General features: G+C 40.5%; 1 protein-coding gene across 6 annotated transcripts in view; it reads right to left on the bottom strand.

The window, feature by feature from the left end:
- LOC117213910 (protein sax-3-like) overlaps positions 1-18547 on the bottom strand; it is a 125067-nt gene that overhangs the window by 5388 nt on the left and 101132 nt on the right. For all 6 annotated transcript variants that reach the window (XR_004488746.1, XM_033459605.1, XM_033459604.1 and 3 more), the window contains 2 exons: positions 15649-15868; positions 4329-4512 (listed from right to left, as the gene is read on the bottom strand). Coding sequence is in view for 5 of the 6 variants with exons in the window: in XM_033459605.1 (XP_033315496.1) it covers positions 4329-4512; positions 15649-15868 (404 nt within the window). In the remaining variant the exon portion in view is untranslated. The remainder of the gene's footprint in view (positions 1-4328; positions 4513-15648; positions 15869-18547) is intronic.

Here is an 18547-nt window from a genome sequence, read left to right as displayed (position 1 = left end):
GTATGTGAGTCATAAAAGATTTGATATTCTTTGGGAAAAAGAAGCTTCGAAAAGGACTCGAGTGTGCATCGGATGCTCGTTCGATTTCTTTTCATTACCATCGCTTTTTCCACGCCCCTTATCAATCTCTCGGCGAAGAAGCTAATAAAACTTTCAATTTCTTTCGAGTCTAGCAATCTCGTAGGCACGAGAGATACATTTTTCCGTGTTTTATCCAAACTTGAAGTCAAAATGACGAATCGTGTAGATATCGAGCTTTCAAAGTATGTTCACATTGTGTAATACAGACATCATCGAGGTCTAGAAATATCGGGCTATGTATGAATCGAATTCTCAAGGTACTCTATTCTATAGAAATCGAGGTCTCAAAGTACGTACGATACATTGTTACGTAGAAACCGTGTTTTTCATGTAGCGTAGTATCACGTAGCAGACGAGTTTCTAAAGCACTAGGTTATGCAAAAATCGAACCTTTGAAAGACCGCAAAGGTACGTAGAAATCGATTTCACGAACCAATCTATCGCATAAGACTCGAATTCTCGAAATATCGCATTATAAAATATATCACCGTATTATAAAACACAATGTTACGTGGAAATCGAATCCTTATGGTATTTTATCGCAGTAAGGTTTTCAGCAGAGAGCAGCGTACGAATAGCTTTTAAAAATAGTCATTCGTTTCCCACATTTGTGTTTCACGATCAGTAGATTTCTCGCAGTTACCTATTCGATTCGTTAGCGACTTTTGTCGCCGAGGCGTCGCTCGTTATGTAGCGAGGATCGACATACGCTTGTTTATTTATTATCTTGCGATATAACTTTCACGCGATTCCGCAGGATGTTTTAAATTTTACATTTATACGAATACAAAATTCCAACCGATTATTCGTCGTTTCTCCGACAATCTGACTTTCGATAATCGTCGTTTGTACGAGACCAGTAGGTGTCTTGATCTACGGATATTTACGATGCACCTACCTTTCTAAATCAAACAAGATTTTTAACAAATAATATATACTCTTTATTCGACGCTTCGTTTAAATCAAACGATAAATACCGTAGCCTTTGTCTCGTTCTATTCTCCGCGAAATACGGAGCAGGGGGTTGCCTTTAATTGAAAAACTTGGCGAGCGCAATTTGTCCGTTCGTTATCTGCTCGTTCGAGCACGATTGCTCGTTGATCCGTAGTGCGAAGCAACCAACCATCGAGGTTTCAACCGTTTCACCTGGCTTCTTTCAGTTTCACGTTAATAAACCGGCAGTTGGGATACTTTTTTCCATTTCTCTTCCTTTTCATCCAACATTTTCTTTCTTGCCGTTGTTCACCGTTCCAGCTTTCTTACGAAATTGCGTTGTCGCGTCGGTTGAGAAACAGAACACGTACTCGTCCAAGTAATGGAATTAACGCATCACGGGGTTGTAAATTTCTGCACGATACGACTCTGTAATTTTAACGCTATGAAAAATGACGCCTGCGAGCCATTCGCCTCCGGTGAATGTATAATAAACGGGATTGAATCGCAACCCTATTAACGCGTCCCTGCGTACGAATGATTTAATCGCGCCGGCTATTGTTTTAAACTATAACTCCCGGCGAGCACGTTTAACCGATTAGCTCCGAGAGATTTTATCGATAGAAGGGTGGAATAATTTTAAAACTACTATTTTAGTCTTATTATGATTACGATTATTATTCATGGTGTCCGAGGATCACAGGCGCAGAGGATCGTAAGCAAGTCGAGTAAAAAATTATTGAAAAAAGATTACGAAAGAAGAAACCTTTCTAAAATGCATTTTTATCGTTTTTCTTTTAAAACGCGTATGTACGTATCGACGATACAGGTGGAGAAACATCGTCTGACACGATTTCTTGTGTGTTGGATCAAGGGGGGGCTAAGACGACGACGCAAATTTTCGCTATCTTCGGACCTAGTTAATTAAAATCCAGGCGAATAATCTCGGCGACAAATAATTTGCCGTTTTACGTTTTTCGAATCGACGCGACGATGCGACGGGTCTGCGGCGCGGTGGCACGCGGCCGGAAATGGACATTTACTTTCTCGGAGAAAAATAACGAGCGGCAGAGCGGTAGTTACTGCGGAAATGTGTTTACGGTCTGCGGTTTCCACGGGCCACGTGGTTGCGCTACGTACGACGAGGGCTGAAGTGGTCGTACCACGAGGGTGCTCTGAAACGAGAGGCCAAGTCTCTATGTACACGCGCCTTTATGTACCGGGTGCACAGTGCAAACTAATTCCATTTACCGGCAGCCAGCGTGTCTGCCGGGTTGTAACTTTGTCGAGCTGTCGGCCACATCGACAACATTTTCGCGAGAAACATTCTCCTTCGCGCCACTACATTCTCGTTCAAAGGTTAACGATCGTTCGGATCAGTGTTATTCACTGACAAACCACTCGCGAGGTCCCGCAGATAAACGGACTTAATACGAGTTTTCTATCATTTTCCAGATTAGAAGAGAGTCGCCAAAATTGTAACAAAATTTCGGATATTTTAGATATCCGAATATTAGAGATATTGGATATATTACGTATTCGATCCTTTTCCAACTACAAATACACGCGTAAAATATTCTGCTTTTATAAATCGTAAAAGCGTAGAACGCAAGTTTGCTGAGTCTTCGTCATCAGCCACACGCTATAAAATACTTGTATACTTTGGAAGCTGTAAGTTACGAGCTTTTTATTTATACTTTTCGTATGCAGTTTTACTTTTCATATTCTTCCTCTCATATTCATGTTTATATTATACGCTGGTGCATTATACTCGATGGAATAAGAAATTAATTTAAATGACAAATATGCATTAAACAATTCTGTCCTTTCGTTTAAAAGAGATATTACGAATTAAGAATTATTAAATATACGCGATGTAGGCATCGTTACACCTTCCAATCGTACGGTCTTTGCAAATCGTAAACGTCCTTTAAACGTTTGTTTCCAATTACACCGAGAAAAAAGCTGCGACTAGCGCGAATGAAATATTCGTGGTACATTTTACAAGACGCCGATCGGAAGGAAAAGAAATTAACGAGAACATTCCGATCGTATAAAAAACATAGTTTGGTACTCGTATAAACGATAATTGACGCGATCGATCGCGTAACGCAAGAGGGAAAAGTACGCGAGTTGCTTACATTTCAGCGACACCGTACACGTGTACTATGCAAATTTATTCGACGTATACGCGTGTACATTCGGTGTTTCATCGCGGCGTCTGACTCGGTTCGACGATGCGGGATCCGGTGATTTTCCAGACTGCGGGGTAGTTTATACGAGGATTAGCGGAGTGGGTGCGTCTACGGGGTGGAAAGGCAGTGAGAATCGTCGACACTGGATTAGAACTTACCGCGGCGTCCCGTGGATTGTCGACCGCTTGCGCGTTCACCTGGCTATGATTTATGACTAGCCGAGGCCGTCACGATCGCGCTCCTATCCACGGAATAGCGAGTGGCGCGAACGCTTGCCTTTGCCCCCGTCGCAATCAGACTCTGCGAATCGAGACCGGATTTCAAACGTCGTATCAGAGACGCGTCGCTGCGCATCGAATGGGCCACGGTATTTTGTCGTGTTTGACTTGCGTGAAGGATAGATGCTTGGCACAGGATTGACGTATATACGCAGCTGTATCGAGTTATGGCTCTCACACGGTCGATTCCAGTTCTCTCTTCCATATTTCCTCTTTACGATTACATTTAGAATCTGGCTTTCAAGCATTAAGTTATACGATACGAGTTATATATACGAGATACCAGTTTTACAAATAATACGTCGCTGGACTGTGGATTTTTGTGCATTCATCGGAAATTTGAAGCGTGACAAATGTGTACAGAATGCGCGTAATATGCAAAGATATGCAAAATGTCCAGAGAATGGTACTCGTTATAATACTTGCAATTAGTACGTAAAATAATTTTCTAGCCAGATTCCATTTTCCTAATTGTCTTCGTAAAATATGATTTTCAATACATATCCACAGTCGCGCAGATACACGTTGCATATTTATCGTACGAAAGAGTTGCACACGCGTTCGCCTAAAACTATGAACGAGAAATTTCTTGCAATTAGTTTCGCTAGTTTTACTTCTCTTGTTTCCTTTCGTCGTAACGTCTACGAGTCTTTTAAATTAAACGCGCCATTTGGACGATGAATTCTATGTCGCTGGATTTACCGATCGATCCACGCGAGGCAAAGGTAGAACCGAATCGATTAGAATTTTCCCATCGAGGAAAATAACGCTAGTTTTCGAAAAACCGGTAGCTCTTCGAGCTTTTAAGCGAATGAGAGCGTGAAAAGAACGAAACGTTTACCTGATACCGCCCCTCGTCGTGTCGTAATTGAGAACTCTGTTGCCGTGAAGCCACTGAACGACGCTGTACTGGACTTGCATCGCTATATGACGCACGACGCACAATAGCTCGATGGTGCTGTCAGCCTCGTAGTACTTGTCTCTCAGCGGTTCACCCAGGGCGTCCACTATCTGGACGGACGGTGCTGAAATTTCATTACGTAACGTTAGGATACAGCGGTAAACACCGAGTCAAGCGTGTCTCGACATATCGCCAAATAGTTTTCTTCGTATCTCCTCGTTTTTATTATCTTGTACGCACAATAGTAAGAAGTAAATGCATACGATGAAACGGATTTATGAATTCGGAAAATTGGAAAATTAGAAAGTTTTAAAATCAGCATCTTTTGGCCCGATCTTTTGCAAGCCCCTATCCCTGTATATTTCCTGATTTCGTTATGTACGCTTCGACGAATTCGTTCGTCGTAGACGTCGGCTTCTCGGTCGAAAACTCGGTAACTCGAAGAAAGAAGAGAAAGAATCGTCATGGATACGCGTGAGTGCTCGTCTCCACGTAATGCCGTAGATTTCCTAAAATAGATTTAAACGTGCTTTCTCGATCGAAACGAAAGCGAGATTGAGATATAAAAAATTCGAGGATCGTAGTGGGGTTAACTCCGTGATTTTACAAGTTGTCAGAGTAAACGTACTCGAGTATCTTGAAACGCGTAGAAAAATAATTTATTTAACGGCAAATCGAGTCGTCCCAAATGCGATAACGGATGAAACCATTTTAGTTCTAGTTCGCAATATTTCACCGAGCCGATATACGTATATATTCACAATAGGTCGTTGTTCACGCGTAAGTGCATCTAACGATCGCGGCACAATTCAGATGCGATCTTTTATCCGGTGTCTTCTGGACCATTTCCAATTCGAAGTTTATCATGCATCCGCCAGCGTGGTTTAAGAATATGGAAATCCAGAAACGAAAGAACGAGAGGGCGGAGGAAGGCTCTATCCACGGTATGTTTCTCGAAGATTTCTCCATTTTGCCCGCGTACAAATTCCACGCAGACTGCCAGACGAATACAAATCGTATCGGCTTAATAATGCGAATAATGCGACGAATCACGGTACTACTGCCGATTTCGTTGGTTTTATCGTCGACAACCGGTATTAAGCATTTATAGACAGGTCAGCGGATTCGTAGCGCAAAATATAATCCTTCGATGGAAATTTAGTGGACCAGGATTTCGAATTATTCGCACGAAAGCGTGAAATGTCGTTTTAACGCAGCAAATATCGAGCAGAGATGGTAGCAGTGGAATTCAAATTTTCTTCGGAATTTTATAGTCACTGTTCAAATTACTGTATTTCGAGCTTGCTGATAAAAGATTCGTCGAACGTCCGCGATAATTAAAATTTTTATTTTTGCACGATAAAGCGCGAAAATATCCGACATCTAGTATCCGTTTCCGAAAAGAACTAGCCGATTTCTCAATTTTACGATCGATCTCTCGATTTGTCGAAAAGAAATTTTCCATCGAATCTCGTTAAAACGTAGCAACTTTATAAAATATTATCCTTTACCGTTATCAAAGTCATTTACAATCGTTATCGTAGCACGCGAAATGCAGGGGGTTAAAAGCAGGTGGCGTCTTACTCGTTCAACCGAGTGGATTTAAGCTTACCAAGAGCCGACATCGTTTACCTTTCTCGTAAAGCTTGCGAAACGGGACTGTTGGTCTGTAAACCGATGTTATGCAATGTTGCGACGTTATGTAATCCGAATATTTTATCCCACAGCGGCATTAAATACAAAACGACGCGTCATCGGTGACGCATACGTGTATCTAACGACCAAGGTTCGACCGAGAATCTCTTCCTTCGCTCCTTGGACCGTTTCCAGCTTCAAAAGTACGACTACCTTGGAAAAATGTACGTACGCTAGCAGTAGGGAGTCCACGCGAAAGGGAAATGTTTCCAATGTACAGAGCGGTCTAAGAACGAAGTTTAAAACGACTCCTTTTTACTCGAGTAATCCGTAATTTAAATACTCTACCTCTTGGCAAATTTAAATTTTCTACATTTTCTACCGTTTTCTTAATTTTCTTTGCAGATTATTAAGTACTATTTTACAATTAATAACTCGTTACTAGCGTCGTATTGTATACGTTGTTGTAACGTTTAATTAAACGCTGATTCTTCGTTCCTGAATCTTTCTATACGAATCGTAGTACACGAATCCTCGAATACGGCCGAGAAGCCGTCACTTTGCTCGTCCGATCACTGGATGATATCGGATTCATCATCGCGTTCCATCGCGTCGAGCCTTCTTTCCTCAGTTTTCATCGACCGAGCTTCACGCGGAATCACGAGGACGGAGGGCACGCGTCCATGTACGTTGTCAGCCGCTACGTTTCTACAAAACGAATCTCCTTAGTGGAGAAATATCGAAGAATCTTCCGAAACAACTTTCCCGACTATGCCAATACCTTGATAATACACAAGTTGCTATTTATGTTCTTTGGCACTGTTTCTTCTTACATTCCTTACATTGTTAAAAATTAATCCTTTGCGATTACAAGGAAAACAGATTTATCAGCGTGTAAAATGTATATAATGTATTTGTGATTATATCCGTCAATTCTCAAGTCGTTCATTTTTCACGATGTTATTTGTACTTGTAAAGTGTCAGTTCACAAAATTTCTCTACGGTTTTAACCCCGTGATACATTGATTCTTTACTCAACCCGAAACAATATTTCACCCCGAATTTTAAGACCCGAACGAATATATCATCCTCTCGTAGCCGTTTCCCAAGATCAACTACGAGATTGTACCTAACGACCAAGCATAAAAAACGCGAAAAAATTTGTAAGAGCATTTGAAACTCGAGAAGACAGGTGAAAAGGGGAGGACGGAAGAAGATACGTCGCGATATTAAGCTCTGCTCGAGTTTATCTCGTTCAAAATTTCTCGCTTTCCTTATTATTTTTCTCTCCATACTCGTTCCTCAGTCCACAATTTCAGTTTCTTTATCGAACTTTGTTTATTTCAAGTTTCGGCATTCGACGAATTAAACGAATATCTATCTTTGCGTACGACATTTCGCATTCGTGTTTCTTCGTTCGACTCGAGACGCGAAAAGTTTTGCCTGTCCCAACGTCCACCGTTGGTCGCTCCAGTCGTTGAAAATTCTGGCATTAAATAAATTAAATATAGATATTTTTCTTTACGTTCGTTCTTTCAGACGCGTGTTTCTTTATCGAACTGTACACACGTAAGGTTCAGCTGTGTCAGCAATGGCCAGGGTTGGTCGATTCTTTCCGCATGTGTTGTCTAGCACAGGCGAATCCCCGTGGTGGTTTCGTCGAGATTATCCAGCGGGATCCTTTGCCAAATCCCGCAGGTCGGGCGGTTTAAACACATCGGCGTTGATTCATGGTCGCACGACGCTTATCGATTTTGTTCTGGATCCGTCGGCCCTGCCCTCTCGTAATTCTTGCCCTCGGTCGGAGATCTTCCGCCTCTCGTTTCTCGCGTGGATTTTTCGTTGCGCGAATACCCCGTGATTTGTGACGCATAGGGTGCACAAGAGCCGCGCGGAGATTCGCGAGTCGATAGAGACGTTGCAAAATCCTAGGCGACGCTTTAAACTGTCGATATATTTATTTTCGATACGATTTTACTGAAACGTACGTTTGTTAGATTTCTATTTCGAAAGAATTTTATTTAAATAGATGGAAACGTCGCGTCGGATGTCACGATCCGCGGAAAAGATCGAAATAAATATATGGAAGATCATTTGGCGTTAGAAATCGTTCGTTCATTTTCCAACGTTTGTATTCCGTTCACGCGTTTTAATACATATCGCGTGTCTAATTCCATTTACTAAATAAAATTAAAATAAATTCCGAATTACTAAATAGCATGCCATCTCGTTGCGTTTAAAGGAACGTGCACTAAAGGGTAACCGAGGTAAATCTGGTAAGAATTGTCTTTAAAAATCAACTTTTGTGCAGACGTTAATAACACGCGGAGAACGGTGTTCTCGTTACAAGTTGTTTCCTATCATTTGCAAACCGGAAACATTGGAAAACCTCGAGTTTCGTGCACGACTAATTTATAACGTTTATGAAAGTGTCCGTTGTTTTATGGCTAGCCACGTATGTACGAGTTGTCCGTGCTGCGGTTGCAAATTTAAATTCAGCCGCACACCTTAGGAAAACAATGCAGCCATATCAGCTATGCGGTTTCCGTTTTTCTTAACCACGATACATGCCCTCGCCAACATCTGTTCTCGATAGAACGAGTACTCGAGTTTAGAATATGGACGTGACCACTTTGTTACTTTTTAGATTTAGCTTCTAGAATTACATCGCTATACGTTGCAATTGTAATATTTTATTTTTAAAAAAGTTCTTTGAATTTTTGCGCGAACACCGAGTTAATTAAAAATGAAAATTAAAGATTAGAACACGATTAGAGTAATTAATTAGGATATCGTGGCCTCGACGTTAAAGATCGACGAATATCGAAGCATCAAATATCAGGGCATTTTGAGTTTCCGATGCGTTTCTGCTTCCTCGCTGTTCTTTCTCTTATTTCTATGGATTCAAAGTAACACGGACGAAAGAAGAGTTTATTTTATAAAGTTTGCTTCCATAAATACAGGCATCCTTAAACTAAATTACAATTTCGTCTAACAACTCGATGGAGCAATCTATTTTGCACTCGAGTAATTCCATTGAAATAATCGAATTCCTCCAATTGGCTTTCCTTAATTTTCTTCTTCCCGATAAATCTACAGCTTAAGTACATTAGTTCACTCTGGCTACTATGTATTTATACTGTCCGAATTTACGTTGTAATCGATTCAAGGAACTTCGTGCGCACTGATAGTTTGCCGTTCGCGTGACGGCCAAATTAATCTCAATAATCATGGGACGTTCGATAAGTTTCGCAGGATCTTGTACGCCATCCTGACCAGCTGCTATTAGTCCGCTTTGAGAAAGTTCACGAACTAGAACTGGGTCGAACAGAAGTCACGAAAAGTGACGAATGTCAAACAGCGAAATTAGGATCACGAACGGTCCTGACGAATCACGTTAGAAGCACTTGCAACTTCGGATAAAGTTTCCACGATGAATCCGCTGATCTCCTTGAATTTGCCGCGATACCGAAGGAATTACACGCGTGCAATTATCCGAAGGAAGAAAAGCGTAAGACCAAAATGTAATCCAGCGTCGAGAAGTTGGCAAGGAACCTGCATTTAGAAAGATACGTATTCTATTGTACTTTCTACGTCCAAAATTTAAAAGTAGGAATTTTTATATTCGTTATTCGGTTCGGTATATTCGGTCAAGTATCCCGGCTTTACTTCCGTAAGCCGGGGTCTTATTTATTATCCAGCCGTAACACGTAAATCTCGATGAAACGAGTATAATTTCACTTTCGATTTTCGGAGTTTTCCAATAACGTATGAATTTTAATAAAACAGTTTTGTCGTCTTACGATTAGCGAGAAAGTTACGAGGGTGAGAAAATGTCAAACCTTATCGCTTTGCTGAGAAATTATGTCTTTCAATATCGGTGACGTTTTAAGCATGAACTTGTAAACCAACTGTTTTATTTACGATCGAATATTTTACGCGTATTTGACAAGAAGTTGCCAACGTATATAAAAATTTGACACGCGTAAACGCTATAGGTTCTCGTAGAATCGTCCTGGTTCCCCTGAGTTTCTTAAAGGTAATTAAAGGTAAGAAAGCATATTTATTACACACAGGTGCTGAGATATTCCGTACACACGCCTATATTTCTGTACGAAACGATAAACGAATCGTGGTAGACAAAGTGCAAAGAAAAATGGAACGAGATTAGAATTGGTGGCGCGAAGATATCAAAGTCGGAACTCGTCGGGGACACGAACGGAGGCTTGGTGAAACAGGTGGACGTGTTTGCAGAGTGCCAACAAAGCACGGTTATTACGTTAAGTGGAACATCTTGTTAGCACAAAGACCGATCCTGTCGCTTTTGCATCGAGGCTGCTCACGAAACTCTCGCGAAACTGGCCAACTAACGTAAATGCGATTTCGTTCGTTCTCAGAGATCGTTTTCCCTTTTCGACGAGGCTGGTCTCGTCTCTATTCCGCCTGTATTTCGCCTGCTCGCGTTTTCAAAAATTACGTCAACGAGGAGAAGAAATTTTCCTTTTCGGTGGCTTCCTTCTCCCATTTTTATTATCTCCGAGTTTCTTGTTTTGCCCGTTCTTTTTTCATTTATGAACTTCCTTCCGTAGTTTTACATTTTCCCAGGCGCTGTCCATTTTCCTGTCTACCTCTAAGTACCACTTTCGCCCCTCCTTGTCCCCCCTTTCTTCTTCTCGTTCCCTTTGTTCCAAGGAACGGAGCTCGACGTATCTCGATTCCACTAGCCGTCCCTTTCTCTCGAGCCAGCGAAACGAAGTTCTTCCGCTTCTCCAGGTTCTTCTTTCCTAACGGCTGCCAGCCACTCTGCCGCTCTCCATCCATTCCGACTATGCCACTTCTCCGTCAATTATCCTCCTAAGCGCTTCGCAGCCGCAAAAATTCGCCGAACGAACCCAATTTACCCGATCAGCAGCAGAATGTACCGAATAGTTTCGATCCTGTTTCTCCATCCGCGCCCGCCTCTCTTCCTTTTGTTCTTTCTCCTTTCTCCCGAGCTGTACCCTTTTATTTCGCTCTGTTACCGAGCTTCCTCTTCGACGCCTCGGTGTTTTATCTTCTAGCGTTTCAGCTTGCCGGCATTTTGTAAACTGGCTATCGGTAATGATGACACACAGTAACGGCTATATATAAGAACGGCGTGCCTGGTTTATTAGAACGACGTTGAAATAATTATGGTAAAAAATTAACGTGCTTCATCTCAGGGTCAGGTTTAAGATGGTAACAGGCTCCTTACTTCTTTCAGAATTATTTCGCGTTTCCTCGTTTAATTTGTAAAGTGTCCGTTGTTCGATAATTAACGCGGGGTACGCGATAAATCCGTTGCTCGCTATTTACGATCTATATTATCCAAACTTTTAACGCTTTGCACCGATCGTGTTATTAGGTTGCGCATATTTATAAATAATCCCAACGAGACGGAGTAGAGATTATAACGAGTACCTTATTCTGAAATTATATTCCACGTATTTTTATTATATCTTTTATTTTTACTCTATACGTATATGCGTATATATCGCCATATGCGCGTGTATATACGACACATTTTACTATCTCAGATACTTGCGAGTAATAGATGTAACGTAAAGTCTCATAAAAATTTTATATAGTCCACGAGGCAAATCTCGAATAGCCGCGAGGTACATATTCATACGGCTGACCGTAGAAACAAAAGATTTCTGAGAGAAAAGAGAATACTTAAATCGAAAGACATCGCGCTCCGACAAAGGTCGCCATCTCCATCGATTTTTAAACGACTACGTTTAAATCCTCTTAGCGAGTCGACGGTTCGATTATCCATCTTTGACGAGTAGTGTTTCAATTCTGGTGGTTGGTACAGGTGGACGGGGAGAACATTAACGATGAAAAGTCGAAGACGAGTTTCCTTTGATGTACGTCGAAATCGTCGTTTGGTCGTCGCCGTCTGGTCGTGTCGGGTATTTCACTCTCTGCTGACCATTCGACGAGAGTTGCCTTCTGGCCAGGGCTGAATACGACCCCGTGTTCGTGATCCGCCATGGAAAAAGGAAGCCGTGGAATTCTGCTCTTTGTAAAAATCCTCCGACGTGGCTCATAGTCGCGGAGAGGAAAATATTTTCGCCATTCAGGTCACATCGACCGTAGACACTGTTAATATTCGTGAGCGTGCCGAGCGAGTCTCGGTATATGGGACTATGCGAGACTCTTCTATCCAGATGATTACAACACGAAGCTTTTATAGTCAACACGTTCCTCGGAGATGAACTGTGCTAGGCGCACAATGATGGTTTAGCGTAATTTTGCGTAGTTTTACGTGTTCGTCGAGCTTTCAGCGCGGCAAACATTTTACATTGCAAATATTCTTCGTGGGAGGTTTTTCCTAGAAATTTCCCGTTGCGTTATAAAATAACCAAAGAGTTAGACGTTGAGCCACCTTATCGTAATAAACGCAAACGCGTGATTTCTTTTTTCTTTGTCAAAATTTAACATTAATCGCGTAGTCGTGCAATAAGGCAGAGAAACCGACAAAAAGCGCAGTTGGTTGACCATTTCGACTACTGAGAAGTTCATATACCCAAAGAACGTACACCCTCCTACGCTTCGTAAGTATTATCAAAAATAAGATATACTCGATTAAAAAATTATCAGACCTTGTTCAGAATCTTAAATATAAAGTTCGAACCGATTAACATCACGAGTTTCAGCTTTAATTCGCGCCAAATAAACTTCGTCTCCTTCTTTTCCGTTTCTATCGTGATAGCTTCGTTTCTTCGACGTTCCGGTCCCGCGACCGATTCCCAATGCGAAGTTCGTGTCACCGTAAGTCACCGAAAATAGCAGATACCGTAGCCAATTTCCTCGATCTCACGCTGAATACTCGAGCGTCTTTTTCTCTTTGTTTTCCGCCTTGCTACCCACCTTAGCCTTTTATCCCATTTCTCCGGTTGTTCGATTTAAACGATTCTCTCAGCATCGTTCAGGTAAAAATCTTAACTCGAGAGAGCTTGCGTTTTTTTTCTAATTTGCATCGTGACGACGATCAGCGCGTTTTACTAGCGGCAAAACTAATGGATTTCTCTTTTCGCTTCGAGGGTACAGTTAAACTTGTCGAGTTAGTGTTTCCGCCGGACGAACATTAACAAAATCTGAATATTTTTTAACCTGCGCTAAATATTATTTTCGTAGTATCAAATTTTTCTGTGTTTCACGCGAGAGTACTACTAAACGATAGAAAGTTTAATATACTTGTAGCTCCACTGGCGACAAAAATCCAGTGCAAATACTTTTTCTAGCCTTTTCGTGCATGATACAACTTTATATTCATGTCCCTCTGTCAGCTTCTGATCGTTATCGGTGCAAATGAATTTAAAAGGTTGAATATTTAGATGAGCGCTTCGATGTAAAATGTAAGAGATAGAATATTACAGCGTGAATCGAATCACAATGAGATTATGGAAATTAATTAACAGATGGTTAAATAAGAAAATTCGAAAATGAAACAGTTGATCGAATAATTTGGATATACGATTGAAATTATCGTTACGTAAAAACTGCTAATTAGCTTTAATCACATTTATCCAAAATTCTTCCAATTTCTTTCAAAGGCCACCATCGTTTAGACGAATATTTTCCATAAACAGAAAAACGTACAATTTTTCTCATCGATCGTTCCTATCTATGTTATCGTAAAGACTCTTAAGTCGATAATTAGATCGATCGTAAAGCTAACGACGCGTCAATTAGTTTGATTCGGTGGTTAGTAATAGGACGACTAGTTCGATTCGACATCCGGCGAATGGAGGTCTAAACCGAAGATGTTCGTATCAGTTTCTACGGACAAATTTCTCGAGCTTGGAATTCCTCCGCCGGTAGCAACGGTGAAATTAAGTTTTCCTGAAACTAGCTTAGGTACAACGCCGACAGCTTTAATTATTTAACTCAGCTGTTTCTAGTTCTGGCAGATGGAACGTAATACGATATAAATAAACTATGGTGCAATTCGTTTAAAGTTTTCGAGAAGTCGGCCATTTTACTCCTTCAATTACGAACAACAGCTCTGATATTTAAGATCCGAATTAAAGATCTTTCGTTGCGCTTTTACCGGCAATCGAACGTTCGAGCGTTTCGAAGAATTTACTAGTAAGAATTATATCGATAAACTGCGGATATTTATGCAAATTCATATTTTTAGGAATTAAATAAAAAATGGAATTCGGATAGAAAATTGTTTCAGGTACCAAATGTTAGAGAGAATACCACGATTTCGGTATTTGATATATATTTCATATCGTTGTATCATATTTATCGAATATGAAAATTTCTTAAATTTCCAAACATGCACAAACATCCGCGACCTACGTGTCGCTAATTTATATCACATTTACATTTTACGACTGAAAACATTTTATTTTATTTTCTCGGTTCTTCGCGCTCGTGTCTCTACTTAGGAATAAAATATTTTCTTTCTTAGGAATATCTACTAGTTACTCTTAAAATGCGCGATATACACAAAGGGTAACGGATATTACATCGAATGGCAAAACCAAATATTTAAAAACTATTTAATTTCTAATACATCGTTGATTTCAGGTCATATAGGGAAGGAGAGGGAGAGAGAGAGAGAGAGAGAGAATAGAAGTGGACTTATATCAACCGACACTCAAAGTACATATATCATTTTCACGCCGATCTGCTTCCTTAAAACGCGATTCGTTTGGTGGATCAAGTCAATTTTTCCGTCGGCCCCACGCGACTACTTAAGTCGTTTCGTTTTCTCTTCTTGTCTCTCCCGACTTCGTTTCCTCTTCCACCGGTAATTCCGTTTCGCAAGACGACCGTTTGTATCTCAATTTATTCTCAATTTACTCCGCATTGTATTATCGTTTACTGGAGCTAATCTCTTTGTGTTTATTGGGGATGCGCGCGTGTCAATGAGCGCGCAAAAGACGCAACAGAAAGTTCGATCGAATGTATTTTTCCCGAAAGGATCGTCGATAATGAACGTCGTTAAGGCGCGAGCGGAAATAAATCGAACCGCGTCGAAGCGGCTACATAAGCAGACTGGCAAACAAAGTTAACTAAGTTGACAGAGTAAACGAGGCGAACAAATATTACTCGGTGTATACTGGAGGAATAAATGTAGAGCGGGAGAAACTGCGGATAAGTTTTGTCGATAATCTTACTTTTGTATGGTCGTCCCTTTTGTGGGTGTACGTGATAGAGAAAAACAGGGTAATAAGATCATCGATCTCTTAAAGAAATATTGATTTATCGCAGCTTTTCGTCCCGACGTCGTAGATGGAAGATGATAATAAGTAAAGATCATAGCATGAAAATGACTATGAAAAATATGACAAGTACAGGCTCGCCGATCTGATTTTTACGATACTTTACGATTAGACGAAAGAATTTTAGTAAAACAAAGCTTTTATCATTGTAGCATTTACGTCCTAATTACGTAATTACATCAAAGTATATTAAATTTTGTATCATTTAGCAGTGCTTTGACGTTTCATGAAAAGACGTTTCATCGGCGAATTGTAGTATATCCCGTAATATGTGGAATTTTCTCGGTCGAGAGGTACGTGACGCGAGAGTTAGCTTTTACGATACGGACGCGATCGTAAAAGTGAATTATCGCTGTACTTACCGTTGATGTGAAGATTCACGTGAATATACTTGGGCGGATGAGTGCTGACTTGGCACTCGTACTGGCCCTCGTCGCTACTGTTCACGGGCTCGATTTGTAGGCGCCAGTTGTCCGGGTATTGGAACTTCACCGTGTATCTTGCATCTCCTATGTACGTCTGCTGCCCCACCGTCAGCAGATTCACCTTTTCCCCGTTATCTTGTCTACGTACCCAAGACACCTGTCAACAGATTATTCCACGTTGTTTCATAAACGATTGTTCGATCAATTTACCAGAATATCGGCATTAACGCGTCGCACATAGAGTTAAAAAATGTCGCAACATCGGAGGCAGATTCGAAGAGCGCTAAAAATAAATAATAATTGACAATAATAATTGACCATTGTTTCCTACGGTTTATTCTTTTCGCTAAATTTCGCTAACGTTACGCGTTTAGTAAACCACGTTTTGCCAAGTTTCTAGATAGTTGCTGATTTTGATAGTTGCTAAAAAGTTTGTTCGAGCTGTGTCACTCTTCGAAGTCTTTGAAGTCGGATGTCGTCACAGTGGCGGCATTTGAAATTTCTTTTCAAAGCCGCTATGGTAAATATTTATTAGCCGTTTGCTTCGATTAGTCGCGCTAGTAAGGCTAGGAGAATATGCCGATTGCTAAAGGATCGATACATGTAGCTGTATGCCCGCGGTATCTAAACGCTTATATAGCGCAAGGATATCTATATATAACACCGCAACAACTAATTCTTGGTTCGCATAGAAGAATATCCGAATACAGCGCAGAAAACAGAAGCAGGACGTACTGTCCGATTACTCGTTATGCTTGAGCCGTGCATACAATCGGGCTACGATAAACAAGGATTCGAAATCCGCAGTTTATCCACGTAACTGAAATTGGATAGTGTTTCCTGGTATTCCCATTAAGTGCGCGCGATATCGACATGGATATCAAGCTCGCTATTGTCCGTTCAATAGAGATTGCTGCGTATGGGCAGCTATCAATGATGCGCGTGATCGTTACTGATCGTGATCGATCGCTTTTCCCATCTTCTTCCCTGAAACGTGAAATATTTGATACAAAATTCTCACCGATACTATCTACTAAATTAAATTTTTTCCAAATCCTCGAATCTCGTCACCTATGATTTCAGAGCAGTACGAAGAATTATTGCTCGCTAAAACGATATCGTTTTGCTGTTAGAAATCATTTAGAATACAAATACCTTAAAACGATTTTTTATTAAGTCGCAAGTTCTCTTCTAAGGTATTCTTCTAAAAATCTGTACTGTTCCTAAAAATCGTATTACGTGCTTTATACGAGCAGTGGAATTAGCAGATATTTGTACAAGCTGTTGTGTAAGTCACTTTCCCATTTAAAAGTTGTATTAATCTACTTTTTTATCGTATACTTTGAAATTTTTCTTTCAGATTTTCAGTTTGGTTTTTTGGGAATTTGTAATGGTAAACTTGACAACGGAGCAACTACCAGTGGGACCGTGAAGTTATTGTACGTCGAAATCCGAGTCGGTGATGGAGTCACGAGTCATAAACAGAGGCTGGAATTGTCCTGCAGCGACTCGAACGACCTACAGCAATAAATATCGTCTTTAGCCGAGTTATGCACTTTCAAGATAATCATGCATGGATAATCGCGTTAGTCGACACCGTCGTTGGCAGTACCAGCAACAGCAACGACATTAATAGCCTAATATTACGCTGAGGCGAGCTCGACCGTGGTTCAGCCAAGTGCGATGCTTTTAGGATATAACTACTGGACGAGTTTCTACAGAGTTAGTCGTCGTCGTCGTCGTCGTTCCCTTGTTTCGAGTCAGCATCGGTAAATTCGTTCGAAAAGATATTCGCCGTCGCATGTCATCCGGCTTACGTACCGAGTCTTGAATTTATCCAAGTTATCCCTTCGCAAACCACGACCCTGTGCCGTGTCGTTGTGTCGTCGTTAGTCTACGAATATTTATACGTCTACATTTAACTCGTACTCCGCATTTTTATATAGATCGCTTACTAGGCAGCTACTTACGTTATAATGATATGCTTAACAGTCTAATTAGGATGTAATAACTACACGCGTTACCTTATAATCCTAATTAATTTAATTTTAAATAATAGCATCGTTGCATGATTTTTGATTTATAAACTATACTTTAGAAAATGTTGTATAAAACGCATCGAGATTTCTACTATATTTTAAATAAATTTGATCTTGTCTTAAAAATTGGGCAATACAGATTTATCTATATCTTGTAAGAACCATACGAGCTGGAAAAAGTTCCGAATTATACGTTATTAATTAATTTAAACGTAAAATAAAACCAACGGGGCTATAATCGACCGATCTAATTTTTAAAATTGTTCATAAAAGTATTTGAGTCGTGTTATTAATTAGACATAAATTTCAAGATTTTTTTTTTTAATTAAATCGTCGCTGTTACTTAATACTAGGGAAAATACTGGCATTATGCGAGCACATGTTTCGACATGCTTACGATTACGCTTGTTGTGCGCGTTATGTGCCCATTTTCAGCAGCACATTACTTTTTACCATCCTGGGTTTTTTGCTCGTCACATACCCTCTTTCCGCCTAAGTATTATGTTACAACGTTTTCAGCTGACCTTAACAAAGGAAGCTAATGACGGGCTAGATACTCTCTCTCTCGGGACCATGACCCGAAAGGAGCATTCTCTTTTTTATCGAAGTAGACAATGATCGAAAATTACGCGTACTAGAAATTTAGACGCGATACTCAGTTTCAGGCATTTCTCTGAGAAACGTATCATGTATTTTTTTACTATAGGCGCAAAGTCTAAAAATTCTAAAAATTGATTTCTTCGATATTTTATCTACGAGTATTAATTACGCAGCAGTCCAATACTTGGCGCGAATGT

Source organism: Bombus bifarius, unplaced genomic scaffold (assembly GCF_011952205.1).
Source record: "Bombus bifarius isolate JDL3187 unplaced genomic scaffold, Bbif_JDL3187 scf7180000009145, whole genome shotgun sequence".
Taxonomy (NCBI): domain Eukaryota; kingdom Metazoa; phylum Arthropoda; class Insecta; order Hymenoptera; family Apidae; genus Bombus; species Bombus bifarius.
This window is presented reverse-complemented; position numbering and strand designations above follow the sequence as displayed.